Below are 25,293 nucleotides of genomic sequence, written 5' to 3' on the forward strand. Positions count from 1 at the left end.
TGGAAGGACCAACGTGGCCTTGAGGTGGACGAGGCTACCAGCTGCCCCCTACCGTCTGATACGTAGCACAGACTGTCCCCACCCCCCAACCTACCTCCTGTCAAGCAGGACTCTCTTGCTGCTCCTAAAGCTATGGGTGTGGCCTATGAAACTAGGCCCACTCTGCCCTGAGGCGTGACCACACAGATCAGGGGCCTTGTGTCCTTTTCCCCCAGGGCAGGGCTTTATCTCAGAGCAGTGGATCTGCATCTGGGGAGGCGCAGTGGGGCACTGCCCCCTTCCAGTTCCTTCCATGGGAGAGGTCAGCTTCTCCCCAGCGAAGATGATGGCCAGTGTGATTTGCACTGTTTTGTGGGCTCTGCTCAAGAGTAAAGTGTGTTGTAGGATCGAGGAAAGGAGAGAGCTGTTTCTTTTGCAGAGATGGGAAATGAATTGGGGTCTGAAACAAATTTATTCTGTGCTAAGAGGTATCTGAAAATTGGTGGTGCGCTGGGGCTGGCGCACACCTGCTCCCAAGAGCTGACTGTGGGTATCTCTTCCCAACTCTGTGCTCAGGGCATCCTGCTGGCGGTTTGAAATTGGCCACGCTGGGAATATTTACACCTTGGAAATTGGCACAAGCTACGAATCAAGGCTTTTTCTTCCCAGAGAGCAGGTGGTTACACATTGCTCAGTGTTTCTCCTGAAAGGCCTCCTGGGAGTGGAATTTTGTCTCTTGATACCAGTAGGAAACCTAGAGATAGCTCATCCGATCTGGCCTCCACATTGGACAGATGGGAAGACTGAGGCCCAGAGGAGAGCGACTTGGCCGAGGTCACACAGTGGGTTGATGGCAGAACCTAGGTGAGGACTCAGGTCTCCCATCTCCCAAGTTTCCGTGGACCATGGTGCCTCAAGCCAGCATCCTTCCAAGCGGTAAGCTGTGGAGAGAAATCAGACATGGGGACTTGGAAAAGATTCCTCTTGCTGAAGAGAGGTGAGAAATTCCTAAGTGTTTGGGGCAGCAGATGTAGTGAAAGCTGCCTTAAAATTTCCTCCAAGCCGGGCTGGGTTAGATTTCCAGTCATTGCCATCCTGCCCGCTCCCCCAGCAGGTGGGACACAGCCTTAGTTTCCTGGCATTCCTTCTGTCCCGTGAGGTCACCTCCTTCAGTCCCAGGGTTGGAAAGTTGTACTTCATCTAAAATCTCCCTGCAGGCGAGGACATCTTCACCAGATGGAGAGACCTCGGAGAAGGTGGCGATCTACTCTTAGGCCCGATAATCTAGGATTGTCTTGGGTCTGAACTTCATCCCTGTCCTTCCCCCCCTTTGTGGCAAAGGTACTGCTGTGGATGGGGGAAGAGGTGCAGTGCCAGCCGTTCATTTGGGTTGTCAGGGGCCCCAAGACAGGGATTCTTGTGACATGATTTATTGAGAGGATGTTCTCAGGAGAAACTAGTGAGGGGGTGAGGTGGGCAGGGCAGGGGAAGAAGCTAGGAAAATGTGTGGGTTCACAAGTCTGGCCTCAGCCTGTTTCCATGGGCGGTCTAGACAGTGAATCACCCCAAAGAAGTTGCCCTGCTTACAAGCAGAAGGGCTGGGTGCCTGCCCACGTAGCTGGCCATTGGCTGTGGACTGCTCGCTGGGATGGGGCGTGTGGACGTTTCCAAGCAGAGCAGTTTCCATGAGCCAGGGGCAGGCCTTCAGAGGAAGTGCAAGTGTGAGCTGGTGGCCGCCACCTCCCACAGCAGCTCTAGGTGGCTGTACTGGTCCAGGAAAGGGGCTTTGGGCCAGGCACCCACCACGTCTGCTGTACTGTAAGTTACTTGGGGGGAAGGCAAGTTTTACTGGGATTTGGGAACCCCCTGTGGATTTCTGTTCACTCCCCCACAGCCCTGTGCTGTGGAAAGGCCTGGTGGTTTTTCTCTGGGGCCCATGTCCTCCCTCTGACGCCAAGCCAGTCACTTAGTAAAGACAGTATTGTGATCTCTCCTGTTATCTCTCTTCTCTGCCACGTACACACGCTGCTGCTGTCCTAAGTCAGACTCTATTTACTTCTCACCAATGCTGTATTGGTCAGGGAAGGCTTCGTGCTGTAAGAAGCATCCCGAGTCCATCGCAGGTGTTCCTGGCGGGGTGGCTCCCTTCCAGGCAGTGAGCAGGGGCCTGGGCTCCTTCAGTCATGTGGCTCCGCCATCCCCTGGGGCCTTGGAGTCATTGGTTTGGAAAGAGAGTGCCTGTGGGAGCCCTTTTCCGGGCGGGACTGAAAGCGTCTGCATCGCTTCTACCCACGTCCCGTGGCCGGACTCGGTCACATGACCACACCTCACACAAGGGGTGCTGAGTAATGTAGTCTCGAAGCCCAGGAGGAAACTAAAATGGGGTTTGGAAACTATATACGGTCTTCGCCATAGGCCTTTTGTTCACTCTGCTGACTTCGGGGTGTCTGTGGCCACCTGTCATCACGGTGCCACAGTTAACTGGCATCAGAAAGTGATGGTGAGCTTTGAGGGCCTTTTCTCTATCTAGGAAGCCGTTTAGCGCAGTCTTGGCCGGGGGGTGGCCATCCTGCCCGACAGCTGCCCAGGTTGGGTTGTAGCCCACCCCGGGAACTCAGCAGAGGCGTGACCTCGTCGGCACTGGGCTCACCGGCCAACCAGCCAGTGGGGTGGACACTGCAGGGCCACCAGCTTCCCTCTCTTTCATGACTTTCCCAGGAAGCCCAGCTTCGCCTCCTTCCCCCGTGCCACTGAATCACCCTGCAGCGCCGACGGCAGCGCCAGGCTGTGACCACTGCTGGCTCTTGCTGGAGAAGCGTGTCCATAGCCAACTGGATCCCCGTTGGGACAGCTTTGTTTCCCCTGCCGAACACAAAATCCCCTGTTCACTCGGAGAGCCGACAAGGAGACCCTGTGGGGCCGGCCCTGTGGGAGCAGAGAGCAGTGAATGCAGCGCCCCAGTGGCTTCAGCTTATTAAAGGCGAATACACAGGCTAACCCTGCCCTCCGGGCGGGAGACAGAAAGGAGGGCACAGAGCTGTTACAGCGGATTAGCGGCCGCAGACTGACGGAGGCAGGTGCAGCCTTTTCTGCAGTTTGGAGGGGTTTATGAAATACTGATCCCGTGCTCAATAAATCCTTCTCTTGGCCTCATCCGGGCTACAGCCTGAAAATGGGGATTTCTTGTTCAGCCAGGCTTGGGAGCGGTTTTGAGTCTCCCACCCCACCCCCAGCTCCTAGCGTTCCTTGGGAATTCCGACGTGAGGATTTGCGCACTTGTCCGTTTATGCATTTTCATTCATTCATCAGATGCACATTGACTGAGGGCCTGGTTTGGGGGCTGGGGTTCCAGAGACGATAGAACATGGCGTCCTGAGTTCAAGGGACCACGGTTTACTAGGTGAGGAAGATGCCCGCATAGATGATTCTAAGTCAGACGGTTACCTGTTAGAGCAGAGCCAGGTGTGCCTGTGTCAGCAGATAGCCCCGTGGCTGTCTCCAGGCCCCCCAGTGTCAGACTTTGCTAAGAGCCTGCTGGGTCTGTTCTGTACCCATGCAAAGCCTCAAGTCCCAGGCGGCTCGTCAGCCCTCCGGATGGGCTGCTGTTTCCTAGTGGCCCCGAGAGCAGATAAGGAGAACCGGTGATGGTGACGTAGCTAGAAGTGTGAGGTCCTCAGGCAAAACCTCTGGAAGGTCCATCTCACCAGGCAGAGCTTGCATCTTGGAAAATGGCCCGGGGCTGTGTGCCTCTGGCTCTGATGACGGTGTGGTTTCCATGTCTTTCCCTCATAGCGATGGGGACCCTGCCCCCATCTGTCCCAGTCAGACATCCCTCATCCAGCGGGGCAGCGCATCTGCCAGCCGGCAGAAACCTCTACCTGTGCTCTCCACCGGGCTTTACAGGCTTCACCTCCTGCAAGCGTGTGGGTCTTTGACAAAAGATGTTGGAACTTGTTACGTGGCTCGGGGTTTCAACGTGCACATTGTAGCGGGGAGAGAAGGAAGGGGGTGGTTGGGACCTCAGGGCTACGGTAAAGCCTGATGTCCAAGGGTGCAGGCACATGAGATTAGAAGGTTCTGAGTTAACTTGTCCCAGGGCCCAGGTAGCCGTTTCCCAGCTTCTACCAGGAGCTGGTGCTTGCGGGGGCCGGGAACACAGCTGAGGGGTGCCTCCCACAGATATGGCCTCGCCTGCAGGTGAGAGCTGGTTAGTCCGTTGACCACCAGAATTGTGCGGGAAGCTTCTCCCGGTGTGAACTTCCCAGGGGTGGGTCAGGGCAGCCCTGGGGGGATGTGTGGGAGGCACTGCCTGGCTCGAGCCCCTGAGACACACCCTTCTGTGGCTCCAGTACCCTTTGGTCTGTGGACGATAGGTGCGAGTTCGGGCAGTACAGTTTCAGAGGGTGCCCTGTAAAATGGTGAAACAGATGTGGAGCTCCAGCTGGGAACCTTGTGTCTGGGGGGCTCCTGGAGACAGAAGAGATGAGTAAGAAACAGAAGCCTGGTATAAAAGATGACCTTGGCTGTCTTGTTAAAACCTAGACATGTCCAGGTGGGGAGGGCAGGGCAGGGGTGAAGTCCACGGGCCTTTTGGTGACCGTCATCCTCTGGGCCCTGCAGTGGCTCTTGGGGAGGACAGCCGTGCCTCTGCCTGGAACGTGAAGACTCCAGCCCCTTCCCTGGGGGACACGGGCTCTATGCTGACCCGAAGTACATCCAGAATTCTTTCCTTCCCCAAAGCAAACGTGGTACCTTCGTTCTCCACTTGAGAGGGTAGGGAGTCTGGGCTTGACAGGGAGGGTCTCCGTATCTGCAGTGGTCCTTGCATTTTTGTGGAATGAGTGGCCACCATAAATACGGCTTTCAGATGCCATAGTTTGTTATAATGCTCCGTAACTTTTAACCGTTTTGGATGGAAATCTTTCCCGAGTGTATTGCCAGCTTTCCTGCCATATTAAGTAACGCACATTGAGCGTGATTCAGCTCCTCAGGATAATGCAGCCATTGCAAAAAAGGGATTATACTGTAAACAAGCTTTTGCAGCCGTTTTAGGACTGTTGGTCTCTCTTCAGAATGGTCCTTAGGTATTCTACATCTGCTTTTCACAGTTTCATAGTTGTCTGCCTCTTCCTTGCTCTCTGCTAGCCATTCCTTCTTCCTGCCAATGGGTAGCTCACCAGAAGGTCCCCCCACCTAAATACAGGTCCCGGTGTACTATGTTCTGGGAATGGTGAGAATGACATTTGTTATCAGTGTTTATAAATAAAAGATAATTAAGCTGTGAATGAAGATCTAAAGGGATTTCCTTTGTGATAGATACTTGGCTGCTTCTAACCTCTTCCTTCCTGCTTCTCACCTGTATCCCAGAGAACTGAAAGAAACAGACAAGGGACCTCCAGGTAGGTAGGGTCTTACCGTCTGGAAGCATTTCCACACTCAGCATAGATGTCCGTAAAGTAAACTGGACTTGCCTCTTCAGTTCTCACATCAGACGGCTGAGGAACAGAGAGGCTAAGAAGTGGGACCAGTGGTGACAGGGAAAGCGTCCCCAGTGGCCATGACTTGGGACACTGAACATTGTGGTCCTGTTTTCTCATGTGTGTGATGGAAATGGCGGTCCTAATGCTACCTACCCGGCCTCCTTACCGGTCATTGTGCAGCTCAGATGGGGTTGTGGGTGGAAAGTGCTTTGGCTGGAGCTGCCCAGGTGTATACTTCACCGTCGCAGCTGTTGATGCTGAGCTCTGGTGGGAGCTCATGGATTGGACACACCCGCCCTCTGAGGCTGAGGCGGGATCTGCACGCAGGGGAGAGGGGGACCCCAAGGCCTGTGGAGCTGGTGGCAGAGCAGGGCCTGGGACCATCTCCAGGGCACAATGAATTCCCTCGGCCTAGTTTACCCCAGCTGGGAAGGACTGAGGATGGGCAGCTGAGGGTCAAGAGAAGATTCTGGATGGCCAGGCACTGGTTGAGCCAGCCGAGGTCTCCCGCCCCCAGTCGGGAGGGCTTTTGCAGTCCCCAAGGCTCTGGGCAAGAGGCTTTAATCTAATTACATGCTTTATTTGAGCCAATTTGTTTTCCAATCCATCTTGTTCAGCAAGAAGAAAGAGCGTGCTGGGGACTCCTGGCACCGTCTTGTTCCAAGTGGGGAAGAGAAGCTGCTGTCCTCACGTGGCCGGTGCAGCGCCCCGACCTCCCCAGCCCGGCCACCCCACCCCCAAACAGGCTGCAGGCAGCCCTGGCCGGCAGGAAGGGAGCTTGGGTGGGTCGACCGCTTTCGCCGGGTGCGGGAGGGGAAAAAGCCCGGCTTGCGGGTCCCCCTCATGAACGCCCAGCCCAGCCTGCCTGTTCCACGCCCCGCTCCACAGCCCATGCCCTTTGGGGGTCCCGGTGCTCCAGGCAGGACAGAAAGAGGAGCGGCTTCCAAGGCAGTGACCTGGGACGAGGCTGCTCCTTCCTACAGGGCCCTCCCCACCCAGCTCAGCATCCCTGGCTTCTCCAGCAGGGGCTGCCCTCAGAATCCCAGGCCCGGGATGTTCAGTCTGCAAATGCATTTTCATAATAAGGAAGCAGATTTCGAATCTCTGTTATTAAAGTCCAAACAAAACACCAAAGCCCTGCACACATCCCTGGAGAGGGAAGATTTGCCGGCTCCCGCTGTCCTCCCCAGGCGAGGAGCCGTTCTCGCCAAGCTGCGGCTTTCTGTGTTTCGCAGCATTTTCCAGAATTCTTTTTCCACCCTTCTGAATCCTGCTTCAGGCCTTTGCTTTCCCGCTGTTTACACAGATTTGCTCCTCTGGGCCTGGGGTCTTCCGCCCTTGGACTGGGGGAGGGGTGCGGGAATTGTCGGGGCCTCGGGTCACTTTGCCACACGGTGGGGGCAGCTTTGTCCCCCTTTCATTCGACAAATACGTATTGAGAGCTTGTAAGTGTCCTGGGCCCTGGGGAGAGCGATGGACAGGGCAATGGCCCTTGTCGTCAGGGAGGGAAGCAGACAATAAACAAACAATGCTGAAAAAATGTAAAACTGCCCTGTGACAAGGTGCTAGGAAGGAAACCAGATCCCCAAAGATGAGTTTGCTTTTGGGAACAGCCAGCCATCAGTTGGTACATGCAGTACATCGAGTGAGAAATTAAAAAGCAATTTTTTTAAAAATCGGTATGCCAGGAATATAGTGAGATTGGTTTTGTCATGGCTCCTGAATTATAGGAAAAATAATGACAGCTGACATTTTTTAGTTTGTCAGGCTTCATCTCACTAGAACGTCAAAGGATTACACGTTCTTTCCCCATTTAATAAACGAGGAATCTGAGGTTCAGAGACGTGCAGTCATAAGCCCAAGGACACACAGCTTAAGAGTCGAGAAGCCAGTGTTTTGAGTCCCTCTGTAGCCTACCTGCCAACTGCTCCCCCATCCCACAGCCCTGAAGCCCATCCGTGTTCCCATCCATGTTTTGAGGTAGGCCATTCCCACCAGTGTACCAGATTGTATCCCAGCGTCCGGGGGGGGCAGTCTGTCCCACGGACACTCCACACCCCAACGCAAGCAGGCAAAGACCTTGAGAAAAGCCCGCACGTCGAGAGGTCGGGGTGCTGCTTCCAGGTGTCAGCTGCGAGTCCCCACGGAGGCACCCTGATTTCTGGTGCCACTCAAACCCCCTCCAGCCCAAATCACGCCCTCGTTCTTGCCAGAGAGCTTAGCAGATTGAGAAGATGCCTGAGCGCTTTACCCAGGCTTCCTCACGGGCGTCACCAGAATAATCGTGAGGGAGGCTGTGTCTTTGGTTTGGGGAGCCTGATCTGTAGGTCTGTCTGAGCGGTCTTGGTATCTCACAGGGCTTGTTTTACACTATGTTTTTGGCCACGGGGGGACCCAGAGTTTACGTTCCAGCGTGTTCCTCGGGTGTTCAGTGGTGACCCATCCTGCGCCAGGTGCTGGGACCCAGGTCCGATTCCCCACTGGGTGAGGGGGCAGACGGATAACTCTGGACCATGGCCTGGGTTCTGAGAGGGTAGAGGGTGCCCCGCTGTGCTTGGGGGCCTAGAGGAAGGCCACACGGGGAGGTGACCCAGGAGTGGGGTCCAAGGAAGTTGGCCGAGGGGACCGAACCTGTGAGTGGCCCCCTGCGGAGCCTCTGGCTTCTCCAGCATCTGTGGGGTTAGGTCTTGTTCTCTCCAGATCCTCTGCGCGTAATAGGGTTTACCCACTTGCACTCACGTGGAGGAGAAGACGTTACAGAGAATGGAGTAAATGTCCCCAGACTGTGGGCCTCGGGCAAAAACAAGGCCCTAGCTTTGGGCCCCGATACCCTCTGCATCCAGGCGCCTTCTCCCTCTGCCCGGCTCTGGGTCCGTAGTACAGCCCAAGAAGGGGTCTTGGAGGCAGACGTGCTCCTGTTGGGAGACAGGGCTCCGCCGCCCGTATCTCGGTCAGCTGTATAGATTCTGCCAAGGACCAGAGCCGGCTCACTCCGCCTCAGGTCTGAGCTCTCCTCCTCTCCTCACGAGGCCCCCACTTTCCCACTGCTCCGCCGTCATTCACCCCCTCTTTGCGGTCACTGAGCCGGGGCCTCTGAGGCCGCCTGGAGCCTGGCATACCCTGTTGGCAGCCCCTTCTTATCCTTCAGGTTCCAGCTGCAAGGTCATCTCCTTGAGAGACCACCGCCAGCATCCCTCACCTGTCTCACCGCACCAAGGTTATTTCCTCCTGACCCCTATGAAGGGGCAGGACAGTTACTATCGGCATCACTGCCCCATGTTACTGATGGGGAAACTGAGGCTTGGAATGGTTAAGGGCCGCAGATCAGAGCGCGGGTGGTGGGATCCCTTTTTACAGGACACAGCTGCTTCCCCTGGAGCCCTTCGCAGGCGACTTCGGCTCACACCCTCGGGGCGAGAAGTGAGGGACGTGGCCGTGTGAGCTGCAGGGGAGTGTTGGAAGAAGATTTGAAGTAGGAAACACTGGGGTTTGCTACTTGGGGAAGAAGAAAGATGGATACTGGGGTGGCCTCAGCAGATCTGTCAGACCCAGGCCTGATGGTGGTGGAGCTACCACAGCGGGGGCTCTTTAGGAGAAAGGGGGTGGGAGAGGGGGCCCTTGGTGGGCTGCGACAGCACGCCGTCCTGCAGGAACTTGCCTCCGCCCCGGCTGGCACGGCAAGGCGAGCCACGTGGGAAGCTCTGAGTGAAGGTGGCCGTACTGGGGAGGAGCAGAAAGAAAGGACAGGGCTTCTCTGGGGGTGACCCAGGCCTGGCTAGAACCCTCGGGTGGCTTTGCATTACATTGAAACAGACTCCACACCTTATCCTGGCCCATCTGGCTGGTGTGCGTTTTTGTTTCTGCTCCTCCCCAACCTCAACTCTACGTGAGGCTCCCTGGCCTGCATTCAGCCCTGGACTCTGCCAGGCTCGATCCTGCCTCAGGGCCTTTGCATGGGCCGTTCTTCTGCCGGGAACCCTCTTCCCGCAGATCTTCTTGCCCTGCCTCCCTCGCACTGTTTAGGTCTCAGCGCTGTGTTACCTCCTCAGGGAGCTTTCCCGGACCCTCGAGAGAGCAGCACCGTGTCTCCTAGCCACGTCACCACACACACAGTTTGCTGACCACTCACTCTTCCTTTGTCCCTTGGTATTAATGTTTGTGGGATTGGGAGAGGATGTAAACAAACACACACACACACACACACACACACACACCCATCTCCTAGCGCGCGCGCGCACACACACACACACACACACACACACACACACACACACACACACACACACACACACACACACACACACACACACACACACACACACACACACACACACCCATCTCCTAGGAAGATGTAGTCCTTCCTAGGAGCAGAAGCCCCATGGATTAGGCATGCAAATGTCACCTCACTGAATAGGAACGTCGTCTCATTATGGGAGCCCCCCATTCAGTCCCCATGCTCACTGAAGAAGAGACTTCCTCAGAATATTTTTAGTGTTTTTCTCCTTTTTTTTTTGGCTGTGCCATGCGGCACGCGGGATCTTAGTTCCCCGACCAGGGATCGAACCCGCGCCCCCTGCCGTGGAAGCGTGGAGTCTCAACCGCTGGACCGCCAGGGAGTCCCTGTTTTTCTCCTTTTAATACAAGAATGGTATATGCATTATAGTAAAATTAAATATACAGACAAGACAAAGCAAGAGTATAAAAACCAGCCACACTTCCTCCACCCCACATTTCGGTGCACAGTATATTCTTCGAGAATAAAATTCAAACCCCTGCCATGGTTGAGAAGAACCCAGGGGCCCCCATGAACCATGCAGCCTCATCTCTGGCCACCCCTCCCCTCCGCCAGCTCCAGGCCCCTCTTCTGTTGGTTCCTCACACCTGCCCGGCTTGTTCCTGCCCCGGCTGCTTCCCAGAGCTTCCTCCTCAGACTGGCCTTCCCATCTAAGAGGTCCCCACCTGCACCCCCATCCCCATCCTCTACCAGCGCATGCTGGCCTGTGTCTTCATTTTGTGAGTGTCACTCTTTGGTGAGTGTGGTTACACTCGTATCATTGACGTGTCCCCTCCTGCTATAAAGCCACCCTATCTGTTCCGTGAGCCCCAGGGTCCACCCACACCTCCCAGAGCCAGCCACGTGGAAATCTTGTAGCAAAACTTAAGTGGATGAAGGGGTGATAAATTCCTAGAAGTCGGGGTGTTCCAGCAAGGTGTGTGTTCTCCAGGGTTTCGACCTTCGAAGCCAGTTGCACTCAGGAAAGTTGGCATTGATTTGCACCCCGACTGCATTGTCTGAGTGTGTGTGTGTGCTTTGACACTTCCCCAGGCAAAAGCCCTACATTCTTGTTGATTTTTTAAAATAAGTTTACTTATTTATTTTTATTTTTGGCTGCGTTGGGTCTTCGTTGCTGTGCACGGGCTTTCTCTAGTTGCGGCGAGCGGGGGCTACTCTTGGTTGCAGTGTGTGGGCTTCTCACTGCGGTGGCTTCTCTTGTTGCAGAGCACAGGCTCTAGGCACGGTGGCTTCGGTAGTTGAGGCGCGCGGGCTCTAGAGTGCAGGCTCAGTAGCTGTCGTGCACGGGCTTAGTTGCTCCGCATGTAGGATCTTCCTGGAGCAGGGATCGAACCCGTGTCCCCTGCGTTGGCAGGCATGTTCTTAACCACTGCGCCACCAGGGAAGACCCCTGTTGATTTTTAAAAAAAAATATTTATTTGGCTGCACTGGGTCTTAGTTGCGGCATGTGGAATCTAGTTCCCTGACCAGGGATTGAACCCCATCCGCTGCTCTTAGCCACTGGACCACCAGGGAAGTCCCTCCTGTTGATTTAAGTTGCGTTTCTTTGCTTATTTGAGGTTGAGCATTGTTACATCTCCGTGTCCGCCTTCTTCCCTCTTTTGTGAATTGCCTGTTTGTCTTCTTTGAATGTTAGGGTGCTTGTCTTATTGATTCAGAAGAGTTCTTTATATATTAAAGACACCCACCCTTTGCTCTCTATGTTGCAAACACTTTTGGCTTTGCTCCCAAAAGTTTTACAAGGTACCTCGTGCCCATCCTTGCTTGGGGCTGCCTCATTTGGGGTGACCTTGGCCTTTCTGCCCCAGAGCCCAGAGCTGAATGGACGTCATGCCGTGGAGGCAAGGAGGACTGGGAGGTGATGGGGTGGGTGAGACCAGCACAGGCCTGGAGAGACGCGTGGGCACTTGGGAGCTGCCTGTGGACCCTGGCTCTCTCCTGGGCGAAGTGCTTATGATGGGGGTTCGAAGAAGGTGTTTCAGCAGCGGGAGTGGGTCCGTCACCTACAGCCTAGGACCAGGAGGTGGGGGTTGGCTTAGTGGGGCGTGCCTCCTCGATCTTTAACATGCTCATCATGAAATCCACGGAGACCCACCGTGTGTGAAAGTGACACACATGGAAAGCTGGCCTCTGGCCTGAGGAGTTCCAAGTGGCTTTGTGGATCTGGGTCAGGGAAAGCCAGGACGCTCTGGGCAGAGTGGCCTCACCTGTCATCTGTCACCTGCTGGTGGGCAGGGTGGCCCAGCCGAAGTGGACAGAGCCGGCTGGGTGTCCTTCCTGGCTCCACCCCCTTGAGCTCTTCACCCGGCAGGGTTGGGGTGAGGGGTTCCAGGAGCCCCTACCCTGTGCCCAGCCAGTGGAACCGGAAACTCCCCCAGCCTCCAGGTCTCTGCCCTGAGAAGGACCTCCGTGGCTGGATGTCCCTCGTTCTTTATTCCCACTGCCCCACCTTCCCGAGCCGACAGCCCAGAAGCAGAGAGGCTGGGGTGCCGCCGGGAGTGAGACCCTGGCCAGCTCCCCGCCCTGCTCCAGGGGAGGCACCAGATGCAGCGCCCCTGGCTCCGACCAGGGGACGCTGGGCCCCGCCTGCCATATGCTCGGAGCCGAGCCTCGATCGGCCGAGCAGGCCCGCCCAGCAGGACTTTTGGCACCTGGGGCACAGGAGGCAGAGCAGAGGGCAAGCTACCCAAGGTGGAGGAAGAGGAGGGAGGGGCTTGGCCGCTGGGATCAGGCCTGCGGGGGGGTCGGCTCTTGGCTTCGGGTTGGTCAGGGGAGCAGGTGGGGGGAATAAAGGGAGGGCTGGCTGCTCCCAGGAGGAGCCAGGATGCCAGCCAGCCAGGATGGGCCTGCTGCGAGTCGCAGATGGCGGCCTCGGGTCTCTGCACTCTCCCCGGGACAGAGTGCATCCAGGTGGGCAGCCAGGCAGTGCCAGCGTCCATCCCTGGCAGCTCCCCTCTCGCTGGGGAGGAGGGTGAGCTGGAGGGTGAGCCTGGTGCAGGGGCCCCAGCAGACGTTCAATTCTAGCCCCACAGGGTCTCCTGAGAGAGCAGGGCCAGCTTCCTGCTCACCCCTTCCTCCTCTGCGGGGGCCCTGGGTCCAGGGAGGATGGGGACCTTCGGGGCATAAAATATCGGATCCGATTAGTCAGTGAGGCTGACCAACTGGTCCACAGGGTGTGTGTGTGTGTCTAAGCTCATGCCAGCACTTGTTTAAGATCAGACCATATGAAACTGCTTTTTTCTTTTAAAGTTGAAGAATGATCGATTTTAGGTACTTTTATGTGGTTCATCCTATTAGTGTTCCTTCTTTTTCTGTTTTCTAACCAGATCAAATAGCGTGAAACATCCTTTCAGTGTTTACATGGAGCCAGCCTCTGAAACCATCTGGATCCAGAGATGCTTAAGATTCTTTATCTGTTCAGATTTGATATCTCTTTAGTTCACTTTGGTCCCTTATGATTCCCTCAGAAGGAATGCATTTCATTCAGATGTCCAAGATTTCAGTCTAAAGCTGTATACAATAGCCTTGTAATTTATAAAATCTTCTTTAGATTGTGGTTACACCCCTTTCTCATTAGTTCCTAATGGGTCTGTTTTCTCTCTTTCATTCATAGTTAGACATGACAGTGTTTTGTCTGTGTGTGTGTGTGTGCGTGTGTGTGTGTGTGTGTGTGTGTGTGTGTGTTGGTTTGGGGGCTTTACTGAGAATCAATTCTTGGATGTATTTATAACTTTTGAGTTTTTTTCAGTATCCCACTTTATTAATTTCTACTCCTGTTATTAATTCTTTCTTCCTGCTTTCTTTGGGTTTTATTTTCCTTATTTTCTAAATTCTAGAATTGAATGCACTTCATTTATTTTCATTCCCTTTTGTTTAATAATAATATTTATTACACTGTGGTCAGGAAATGTGGCCTGTGTAATTTTAGCTCCTTGGAATTAATTTAGCATTCTTTTACTGGTTATGTGTTTCTGTCTGTTCCTTTTTGTCTTTCTCACAGTTTTTTGCATAATGTGTTTCAATAAAACGTTATTCCACACAAATTTTTTTTATTACTTTTGAACTTCTTTGTCACCTAATGACAAACTTAAAACTTCTTTAAAAGTTGTAAGCTTTTAAAAACTTGCTTTATTTCGTTGTCTCTCTTAAACAGTCTAATATTTTACAATCAGTTTTTCAGTAGAGGTGTTGAATCCATTTACATTCATTGTTTTGCTTTGAGATCGTGGCTCTTCTGTGATTTGAATTTATCCCAGTTGCCTCTACCCTGTTTCTTCTCTTCTCTGGTGTTTTGTGGTTATCTTTGGGTTTTTCAAAAGCACTGTTGGATCTAATAGCTCTTATTTATCAGAGTCAAGCATCAAATGGCATCTTTTGTGTTCTGCTTACTTAAGACAAAAGTTGTATTCCCCGCCTCGTTCTCAGTTTTTTTTAATATCATTTAAAGTTGCAGGTTAAATTTGTATACCTATTTATACATACCTATACATTGTCTGATGCTCCCTTTCAAACATTTTAAAATTATTTTGATCTTTGCCTTCACTCTTAGAACCAAATTGGAAACCTCTATGTCCGCTGGTTTCCGTGCTCATCACCAGTGTGTTCATTCCATGACTTTCCCCTCTTACATTCTTATTTTTGATCCATTTCATAGTTGGTTGGAAAACATTCTCCAGTGTTCCTCTCAAAAAGGATACATGGTTGAAAGCTTGCACACTAGAGAATGTCTTTGGTTTACTGTGACCTTCATACATAGAAGACAGTCTAGCTAGGTATAAAAATCTTGGATCTCAAAGTTTTCTCTCCTCACAACCTATAGACACTGCTCCATTGTCATCTGGCCAGCTGCTTGTTGATTTTAAATCTGAATCGATTTTTTCCTCATCCTGGTATTTCATATGTTTTGCAAAGATGTACGTGGGTGTGTTGGTCTTTTATCCTTGTTTTTTTCCCAAAAATTCAGCTCATCCTTTCCTTCCTACATAGGTTGGCCTTCAGCTGAGGGATCCTATCTTTGGTCTCTGCTGCAGTTTTCTCCCAATTATATGCCATCTCTCCACTTTCCCTCTTCTATCCCTATCATTTTCTTTTTCACAGTTTCCACGTCTTTATCCTTTTCCTCTAAATTTTGTGAGAATCTCTCCAGTTTACTCTCCATGTTTTGGAATCTGTTTTCTACAGTATTATTTCTCTTGACTGCTTCCAAAGTCGATTTTAATTGTGCTCCTAGGCTTTTAGATTTAGGTTTTTCCAGCTCTTCTTTCTTTCGTGTGTCACCCTTTTTGTATCATCACGTGGCCTTTTCAGCTCGGCCTCGTTTTCCCATACGGCTTTTTCTCTCCTACTTCATAGGGGCTGTGTCTTTTTAGAATTTTTTTTGAGCCTGACACACCCATTCAGTTTCATATCGTCTACGGCTGTTTTTGAGCTACGGCGACAGTTTGAATAGTTGAGACAGAGACCGTATGGCCTGCAAAGCCTGAAATATTTACTGTTTGGGACTTTGCAAAAAGATTTGCAGATCCCTGGCCTAGTGTGACAGCTGGATTCCCACTCCAGCCCCAAGCTGGATGGCAAGGGAACGCATCCAGCTCCCTCTGCAGTTCCTAATCCCTCCCAGCCTTTCTCCTCAATCCGCTTCTGCTCTGTGGAGGTGGTGTCCTTCTGTCTCCACTGCCTGACTTCCTTGTTCTCTGCATCAGTCATTTAGATAAAAACGTGAGTTCATGTACCCACTGCAAAACACAGTCCTTCCCGTCCATCCATCCCCTTCCTTAAGCCTCCCTTCTCCGGATCTGGCTCCACCCTGGGGCCCCCACCCACTTCCTGCCCATTCTTTCTCTGGTTGTTGTCTCCCTGTCATCTTCCCTTTTTTTTTTCCAGGATTTTTCTGTTCATCAGACAAAGAGCTCTGTCCTGAGGTAAGACCTGGACAGGTTTTGCTTGTTCTACCACCATCTGCCTTTAATTAATAGAGATTGCTCCCAGATTCCAGCGTTGGGTCATCTGTCAGTTTAGTTTTTGGCATTAGTGTGAATTTTCTTTTTTTTTTTTCTTCATTGTCTGTATAGCTATTTTGGAACAAAACAAGGAGAGGAAACGTGGGTAGCTGCAAGTAGATGCCATTCTGAAGGAGTCAGAGATGCATTTTAAAGCTGCGTTTGGTCCATCTGGAGGCAGCCTCCGTAGCTGTGTGTGTGTTTGATGAAAGATGAAAATTCAGGAACACTTTCCTTATCCAGGGACCTCTTGTCCAGTGACCTCAGTTCTCTGGAATACACCCAAAGAGTCAGCACGCAGCCAGAGAGCTGCCATGGTGTCCGTGCCCTGAAGGAGCAGTTCAGTCTCTCATTCCAGGCCTGTTGACCCATGCTTTACCTACAGTTCGAATAACCTTAGTCTTTCTGTTTTCCTAGCTCACAACTAAATCAGAATCAGCAAATTGGAAGGGAGAGGGGACAGTTTACAGCAAGCACACTGACCTGATGAGAATTGCTGGCTGACAGAAAGGAAAGACGTAAGACCCACATAAAAAATGAACAACCACCACAGCAAACCGAATACAGCTGTAGATGTGCACAGGTTGAGGCTGGTACCATTTCCCGCAGGGACGAGCGGCTGGAGGTTGCCCTGTGACCCCAGTGTGAGTCAGCCATCACCCCTCTGAGCCTTTCCTCTGCCAGCCTGGGTCCTCCATACGGGTCTTGGGTGCAGAGACTGTCTCCACCTCCTATGGCTACAGTTGGCTCAGACAGTGGTTCTGAGCCTGGTTGCACATTAGACTCACCTGGGGAACTTTAAACATCTGGACACGCAGGCTGCCCCCTAAACCAGTGAAATCAGAATGCTTCTGGGTCATTCCAGAAGCCTGGGCTGGGAACCAGGCCGTGAGGAGCACGGGCAGGGTTGAGAGCAGTGCCACATGCCTCTTTAGTGCCCTGTGAGTGGCGCTCGTTGTTGAGGGGCAGACTTGGTATTCATGGGGGCAACTGTGATTGTCACATGGGGTCTGGAGCCGGATCTAACCAGGCAGTGATGGACGGCACGCATTCGAGGATGGCTTCTGGCCCAGGTGGATACTTGGCTCTGAAAAGAAGAGCTGTGGACGCGGCTAGGAGGGAGTGATGGAGAGGGAAGGGAGGGCTGGAGGTGCAGGGCCCGGTCCTCCCAGGGGCCACCTCCCCTCCAGCCCACAGTGCACTTGGGCCTGGCACCCTGGCACCTTTGTCAGCTCTGCTGTCCTGTCTGAGGATGGGAATCACGGTGCCTTGCTTACAGGGCTGCCTGCAGGCTTGGAGGAGCTGACGTGCTGTTAGGGGCTCTCTCCAGGGCTGAGTCTCCACACCACAGAGGAGACAGGGCAGGTGATTGACCGGAATGCAAGTACTGACGAGGGCCAAAAGGAAAAATAATGAGAAAGCGATGAGAGTGAGTTCAAGGCCGTCCCTGCAGTGACATCACCGGCACCACTGGCATTCTAGTTCTGTCCCGAGTGGAAGACAGCAGGCAGGGATCCCCGCCAGCTTGCTGGGGGACGCCAGGACTTAGGTACGGCCTGCGTTCAGCCCCCGTAGTGGCTTTGCCGTGAGCGCCATCTGCCCCTGGGATGGCAGAGATGTGGCCGAGAGCGGCCGTTCCCAGCAGTGAAGTGTGCAGTGCCATGCGGGGCAGGGGAGCGGGGGGCGGTGCCACTGCCTGTGGGTTTGGGCCACTCCACTCACTGTCACCTCGTGTGTCGACCCCTCGGGCTTGGCCCCAGTGGAATCCAGGCCGCTCTCCCTGGCTGCCCCAGCCCCTGCCTTCCACGAGGTCCTGACTCCAGTAAGCCACTAGCTGGCAGGAGGGGCTGGTACTGTGGACTCCATTGCCCCCAGGCAGGGCATCCGGGTGTGGGGGGGAGAGGTCCAAGGACTCTGACCCCTGGGGGCAGGACGGGGGGCTGTTCTTCCCCACTTCCGGAGACTGGTTCCTAGTGGGGTGCCCCAGGAAGCTGGCTCGGGGGGCAGCAGAGGGCTGCCAGGCCTGCGGCTCCCAGGGCGACAGGATGGAGCTGTCTCAGCTTTAGTTAGGACCTTGAAGGAGGCAGCCGCCTCCCATGGGCCAGAGGCTGACTCTGGGGTGATCTCTGAATATTCCCTGCAGGTCTGAGTGATGGTTCGGGGGACAGGCGGCCTCCTGCCCTGGCCTTGTCCTGTACTCCCACACAGACCACTCCTCACCCCCACCCTGGCCTTGGTTTTCCCCTTTGCAGGATGGGGGGCTGGTACCTGCTCCTGGAGCAGTCGTGTGTGTGTGTGTGTGTGTGTGTGTGTGTGTGTGTGTGTGTGTGTGTGTGTGTGTGTGTGTGTGTGTGTGTGTGTGTGTGTGTGTGTGTGTGTGTGTTTCCCGTCCCCTTGCCAGGACACACACCCAGCCCGTTTGCACCGTCACTACTCCTAGGACAGGCTGGGCCCTCCGCAGCCCCGGGGCTGGCCTGGCCGCTTCTCCGTGCCGGCAGTCTGGGAGTTGCTGGAATGCCAGGCGTTGTGCGTCCCCAGCTCTGAGCTGAACGCCTCGTGCTTGTCGAGGGAGAACCCATCGGTGTTTACCGAGATTGAGCGTAGCATAACCACGAGTACAGTGATCTTGGCATCTCAGACTCGAGTGCAAGGCCCAGCCTCGCCACTTGCTAGCTGTCTGGGATGCACTGGGCAGGCGGCCTCCGTTTCCTAGTCTGTAGAATGGGAATAATGCCCGCAGATCAAAGAACGGTTGTGAGAATTCAGTGAGAGCCAGCACGTTGAGTGGTGGTGCAGGGCGGGCTGGAGTGATTTATGGGGCCTCTGTCGTGGGCTGGCCGTCACGCCAAAAGCTGACGTGTGAACACAGATATGGCAAAGGACTTGCATCACCTTATCTGAAGAGAAGGAAGAGCTGGCAGGGAGGCGGCCCCGGGGGACCGGCGTTGGAGGTTCGCATCTGCTGGGCCGACAGAGGCCACCCTCAGGGGAGGCAGGCCCCAGGGCGTCACACATCCTGCCCGGCTCGCACTGGGACGTCCCCGAACTGATACCCGGCAGACGCGGGCCCGGCGGCCCTGCCTCTCAGCAGTAGGGCCCATTAGAACTGAACTCTTCTTCGTGGGGCATTTTATTTGCACACTCCAGTAGAGTGGACACCAAAGGGGTTTTCTAATGCTTCATGGGCTGCTAATTTCCTCTGTGACCTCTTTTGTTGGGGCCTGACCCCAACCAGAGGCTGCTCGCCACGGAAGCCAGCGCCTGACACAGACCCGGGGTGCGGGGTGACAATGAGGCCTCTATTGGCTTTAATCAGGCTCCGGGTGCATCTTAAGAACAGGGGGAATTTGTGTGGCGCTCCAAAGCCCTGGGTGGCACAATACGGGAGCCCCCAGAGTCCCTCACGGAGGCAGGGGGCCGGCGGGGGTGGTCAGGCGGGGGCCCTTTGTCCCAGCGCCTCTCGAGAAGGCCAGGACGCCCTGAATGGCCGCCCGCGCGGCCTGGCCCCTTGGGTATCGCAGGCCGCTGGGTATTTAGGGAGGTGGCCTCCCACCCGGCCTGGCAGCCTATTCTTCGCCCGCCTAATTAGGTTTTGTCTGTGCTCTCCCCTCCCCTGCAGACTGTGATTCGTACTGCAAGGCCTCCAAAGGGAAGCTGAAGATTAACATGAAAAAATACTGCAAGAAGGACTACGGTGAGTGAGAGCCCCTTGTCTGGGGAGGGGGAGGGGAGGGCACCACGTGACCAGCGAGGGGCTGGGTTGGGGCGCAGGTGGCCCTGCGTGGGTGTTGCTCACAGAGTCCCTGGGACTCGACGGGAGCCGAGTGGGATGGGTCCCACGCCCAGGAATGTCCCAGCTCTTCCCCCTTGGCGGCAGGTGGTGTGAGGGGTCATAGGTGTGTGGGCAGGGTTCTCCCCCTGGCCCTGCAGGGAGGCATCCTGGCCAGTGGGGCCTGACAGGCCTGGGATTCCCAGGCTTCGCTCTGCCCCGAGGGGCCGTGTGGCTGTAGGCCAGTCACTTTACCTCTCTGGTCTTCGGTGCCATCGTCCGTACTCATGGGCGTTCAGCCTGAGGCTCTGTAGCTCGAAGAGAGGTCCTCCGGGCATTGGAGAAAGGGAGGGCGCTTCCATGGTGTGTTTAAGATGCCGATTCCAGAAGCCAGCTCCTTCCGAGGGTTGACTCCACAAGGTGGAGCTGGGTCGAGAATCTGCATTTAAAACGGCTCGCTGGTAACTGTGAAGTGTGAACACAGCCTCGCGATCCCTGAGGGCCTTTTTCAGCCGGGAGCTGGGGAGCTGCAGAGAGTCCCTGTCACCGGAGGCCTCAGGCTCCCTTCCTGGGAAGAGGGTGTCCAGTCCGTCCCCCAGTCTCCCCGGGCGCCGTCCACCCTGGCACTGGGGGTGGGGACCCCTGCACCCCTTCTCTGAATCCGCGTCGCCAGGCCTGCACCGCGCGGTGAGGATCTGGCTTTGTGGTTTCTGGGCCCTGAGAGTGTCCGGCCCGCTGGAGGCCTGGGCTGGCCAGGCACCACGATCCAGCTGCACTCCCCTCAGGATGGGGTCGGAGCGGCCGGTGGGTTTGGCGTGTCAGTTCCGAAGCGGCCGGGCCGTGGGCATCCCGTCCCGGAGCCCTCTGGGTCCACGGTGAATTCCTAAAAAGCCTCTTCTAAGTGCTTGCGTCCCCAGGCGGTGCAGAAACTTCTGACTTTCACGGGAAAACCAACTTTGATTTTGAAAGCAAACGTCGAGCTGGTGTAAAGATAAAGGAAGTGTTGTCTCTGACCCAGGGTGACAGCAGCCCCCAGAGGCCCCAGGTGGCATTGGATTAGGCTTGTGTGGTCCATGCTCCTGGCCTGGGACCCTCAGCGTCTGCCAGGGACGGGAGGTGGGACTCGGGTGGGACAAGGGTGGGAGGACCCAAGGGTCGTGCGGTGTCCCAGGCTTAGGGCTGGGGGCCCATCGAGGCTGTCCAGGCCCAGAGAGCCAGGGTGACAGAGGAGAGCCCTGGGCCTGTCACTCTGCCACCGCTGCTCCCTTCCCCCGCAGAGCTGGGGTGGGGGTGGGGGTGTGGGGAAGGAACAGGTGGGCCGCCTGGGGGGAGGGTGGTTTGAATTGGGTCTTGAAGCATCCTCTCTGCAGACGCTGGGGAAGGGGCCTGGGAGGAGGGGCGCCGCGCAGACTTCGTGTGAGGTGTTGCCTGCAGCTCCCCCTACCCCCGTTCTGCTCTTCCCGTGAAGAAAGGGAAGGTAGGACCTTTGTTAACAGTTACCCAATGGCTCCGTCTGCCTCCTGGTTCTGTGGGACTCGTTTTGCTCTCTCTGACTTGTTTTCCTCCGTTGAATTCTGCCTCCCCTACCCCTGAGGTTGTGGGGGACACTTCGGCCCCCTCTGAGCGCTCCTGTCTCCACCCACCCCCAGCAGCAGGCAGGTCCCTCTTTCTGCAGGAGGGGGCCTGGCCCCCTCTTGTTATATTCCCAGAGGGGCCCCCCGAGCCCTGCCCCTGCTATGGGCCCCCCAGGGAACAAGGGCGGTGGCGCGGGGGCTCGGCCTCTGGCCTCCTCTTGTCCTCTGCTGCCTGACTCCATCCTGGATTATCCGAGGGAAGCTGGTGTCCTAGGTACGGCCCCTGGCCCAGCTGGCTGAGGTGACTTGCCCAGCAGAGGCCCGGCCTCCCTGGCCGCCCCTCCCCCATCACGTTTATCCCCAGGGCCCCACGTGTCCCCAAACCAAGAGGGCTGAGAAGCAGCCCGGCATGCCCACCTTCCCAGACTTCATGGCGGCTTCACGCCACCTTCCCCCCCAGCTCCTGGCCCTGCGCTGCTACCAGCACACCGCCCAGGCGTCCACGTTTCTGCTGCGGGGCGAGATTTGAGGAGAGCAGGTGCAGGGGAGAAGCGGGGTGCCCCCGCAGGGCGCCGACAGGGTCCGGAGCTTTGATGTCCTCGTCACTGACCCCCGGCCCATTGCCCCCGCCCATCCCCCAGAGGCTCTCGGGGGCGCGTTCTGGTCCCTAGCACCGTCCGTGATGCTCTCGGGGTTGCCTCAGAGTTGGGGAGCAGCCCACCCCAGCTCAGCAACTAGGCCTGCGTGTTCAGGCAGAAGACAGGACAAAGAGATGCCAGGAAGGGGATCACAGGGCCTTCCAGGCAGGGCTTGGCAGACCCCAGCAGGGTGGGGGCAGGCAGGGAGAGGCTTGTGGAGGAAGGAGTGAGTGGCACCCACAGGGGCTGGGCAGGGGGCATCGGGGGCTCAGCCCGGCAGCAGCCGCAGGCCTTGCTCTGAGGCCGGAGGCCAGGTCTCCCACCGGGGTCCACGGACCTTGTGGAGAATCTTCCTCGCATCCTGCTGGGCCCCTGGATGAGGTGTGAGTGGAGGTGTGCCTTCCACGCCAGAGCAGACCTGGGGCAGGTGAGGGAGGATGGCGAAGGGAGCCGGCGGGCCCAGGAAGGCCGGGAGGGAGGCTGCAGGGGCCGCATAATCCCTGCTCTCTGACTGACACCCCGGCAGGGAGCCAATTAGGAAACACATTTCCTTCACTTTACAGCCAGGGCACTTGGACGTTCTAGAAGCTGCTAATTAGAACCTGGTGGGGGAGGGGGTAGTGGAGAGCGGGCCCCGGGCCCCTTTCCTCCTCTGAGGCCAGCTCAGGAGTCTTGGTGTTGTACAGCGGGAGGACCTGGGTCTGGGTCTCTGCTGAGCCGGGCGGTGGCCAGTGGGCGGGAGGCCGTGGGGAGCAGGGGGTAAGGAATCACCCCGGCTGGCTTGGGGTCTGCTGGTCCTGCCCGTGTTCCTGGTGAGACAGCCCAGTAGGTGGGGGGAGGCCTCGGGGCCGAGCCGCCTTGTCTCTCTGCTCTGGGGAGACCCCGGGACAGGGAAGGGTAGCTGTTCCAGTCCCATCTGTAGGGAATGGGGCACTGGCCCCAGAATTCGGGGGCAGATTCCACACTTGCTCTGTGACTTTGGACCAGGCTGGGCCTGTTTCCTGATCTGTCCCGTGGTGGTGAGATCAAGGGGACCCGACGTCCTTCTAGACGTGGCGAGGATGGTGGCCTCACCGGGCCATCTCCAAGGGGCAGGGGTCCGTGGTGGTGCTGTCGTTGACGGCCCCCCTCTCCTGGGCCCACCTCAGTCCTCTGTTGCCCTCTAGGGGATTCCGGCTCACCTTGCAGATGCTGAGGAAGCGCCTGTGGGAAGGCTCGGGGCGGGGCAGTTGCACATGGAAGACGGTGTTTGTTATTTCCTAGCGTGTTAGCATTTCCTGCCGACTTTCCAGGAAAACCTAGCCTAGAGGGGCCCTTCCTTGGCGTAAATGCTCCCAGCAAGCATGCGTAGGTGTGTGCGTGTGTGTGCGTGCATGAGCGTGCACGCGTGAGCATATCCACGAAGCCCGCATCCGCTCGGCGGCGCCCACGCAGGCAGAGCGCGTGCGTCCCTCCCGGAGTCGCTGGCTCCGCGGCGCGTCTACCCAGAAGCCTGGGGCTCCAGAACCTCGGTGGGTGTGTACAGAGTCAGGCAAGGCACGCAGGTGACGCCGTCCCCGGGGCGTTTACCGTAGGGATGGTGCACTCTTGGCTGAGGCCTGGCAATGACTTCAGGCCGAGACACCCCTCGGCTGGTGTGGGGAGTGGACTTTCTAACCCCTGGCCCGCGTGGAAGAGGGGCCGGCCTGCCCCTGCCCCTCAGCCTCCCTCCCCCCACTTCCTCTTCGCTGGTCCCTGTGCTCCTCGGGAGGCGCCACTGTCTGGTCCCCGCTCACCTCCTGGTGTTTGCGACCTCCCCTCGGCTCCCGTGGCCCCTCTGCGTGGGCACCGCACACACGTCCCAGGAGGTCCTGCCCCCTCACAGGGCGTCCCCACCTCAGCCAGTCCCTCCTCGGACACTCATTAGGCGCCTGCTGCGTGCCCCATCCCGTCCCGGGTGCTGGGCTTACAGAGATGGAGGAGACACAGGCTCAGCCCTCCAGGAGTTTCCAGAATCAGAGGGGAGATGCGCACACAAATGACAGCATGGACGGGAGACGTGTGGCCAGGGTCCGGCCTGGGGTGGGACGAGAGTGGGGCCTGGTCCCTCCTCCAGGGAGGGTGTAGAGGGAGGGCTTCCTGGAGGAGGGAGCGCAGGTAGCCAGTGCTCACGGGGCAAAGCAGGGCTCCCAGGCAGAGGGAGCAAAGTGTCTGAGCACAGAGGGAGGAGCAGGCTGGGGAAACAGGAGAAGAGGGAGTGTGGAGGTGCTGGGTGCAGGGCTGGAGGCCAAGGAGGCTGGGCGAGACGCTGCTGTGGGCCTCGGCAGCCGGGCTCTCGTCCGCGTGCAGGAGCCACTCTGAGGCCACCGAGAGCCAGTGCCGCTCACGTTGGCACACGGGGACTGCCACCCGTCTCTTCTTCCTCCCTGGGATGCAGAAGTGGGGCGGTGGGGGGAGGCGGGAGGAGACAGACAGCTCGCATTCTGAAAGGTGAGATCATCTCACTTTTGCCAATTCTTGGAAAAAGGATTCGTTCCCAGAAATGTTTATTAGTCACCCCTTTTGTTGAACGACATTTTGGCACCAGCAGATGGAAAATCAGGATGCTTCTCATGAGATGGTTTGTCTCGAGCATTCCTCCCGCGATCCCTCAAGGATGGTTTCTGAGGATACAGCTCGAAGCGGAAGTTCTGTTGGCATCTGTGGGGAGGAGCTGGGTTCATGAGGTTGTGCGTGTGCACATGCGTGCACGCGTGTGCTTTCTTGGGGGCCCCGGCAGAGGTGGGCCTGGGGACCTAAGCGGATCCCCGCCCCCGAGAACCCCGTACCTCCTGGGGCAGTGGAAACCCCAGAGAAGAGGCCTTGCCAGGCCGGTGTCTGTCCCTGCCCTGCAGGCCCCGGGTGGGCACCTCACAGCCTTCATTCTCACCCTTAGCGAATCCTCAGAAACGCCTGTGAGGGAGGGCTTTTCACTCCTGCTGTTGGGATGCTGAGACTCAACGAGGTAAAGAACACGCCCCAGACCGGGGCCTCCGAGGCCTGAGGCCCTTGTGCTCCCAGCCTGCCCCCCGTGCCAGGGCGCTGAGCCTTGGGCAGCAGAGCGGGTGCAGCCCCCCTTCGAAGGCTCATGGACTGGTTCCCCCACGGGACCCTTGACTCTTGGCTCCTGAGAAGCTGCAAAGACGTCTCCGTGGGGATGAGCAGGCGTGGTCACCGCGGTGTTGGGGTGAGCGTCGGGCAAGCGGGGCTGTCGGAGACGAGACGTCGGGCACAGTGGCAGGGTGGGCGTGGCCATTCAGCCGCGGGCTCAGCCCGTGCGGTGGAGGGAGGTCACGGGCGGGTCCGTGATGGAGGCTGGGGAGGCCGAGCCGGCAGTGGAGACGATGCTGGTGGCGGAGTGACCGCGGATTCGTGTGGAGCAGGTGTAGGCGGTGGGCACGGCCCTTGTGGGCTCTCGTCTGGCTGCTCAGGCCGGGATGAGGTGAGCGGGGGTGATGGGGAGAGCCTCACAGCTCAGGCCTGGACAGGGACACGGGGCCTCTAGGCAAACGGTGGCCTCTCCCCCTCTTGACACCCCCTGC

At 56.6% G+C, this 25,293-nt stretch overlaps 1 protein-coding gene across 1 annotated transcript in view; it reads left to right on the top strand.

Moving 5' to 3' along the window:
* Nucleotides 1–25,293, top strand: part of NTN1 (netrin 1) — a 185,847-nt gene that overhangs the window by 149,526 nt on the left and 11,028 nt on the right. Inside the window, exon 6 of the mRNA XM_004266849.3 lies at nucleotides 19,372–19,446. Within this exon, the coding sequence (XP_004266897.1) occupies nucleotides 19,372–19,446 (75 nt within the window). The remainder of the gene's footprint in view (nucleotides 1–19,371; nucleotides 19,447–25,293) is intronic.

Source organism: Orcinus orca, chromosome 19 (genome assembly GCF_937001465.1).
Source record: "Orcinus orca chromosome 19, mOrcOrc1.1, whole genome shotgun sequence".
In the NCBI taxonomy this organism is placed as follows: Eukaryota; Metazoa; Chordata; class Mammalia; order Artiodactyla; family Delphinidae; genus Orcinus; species Orcinus orca.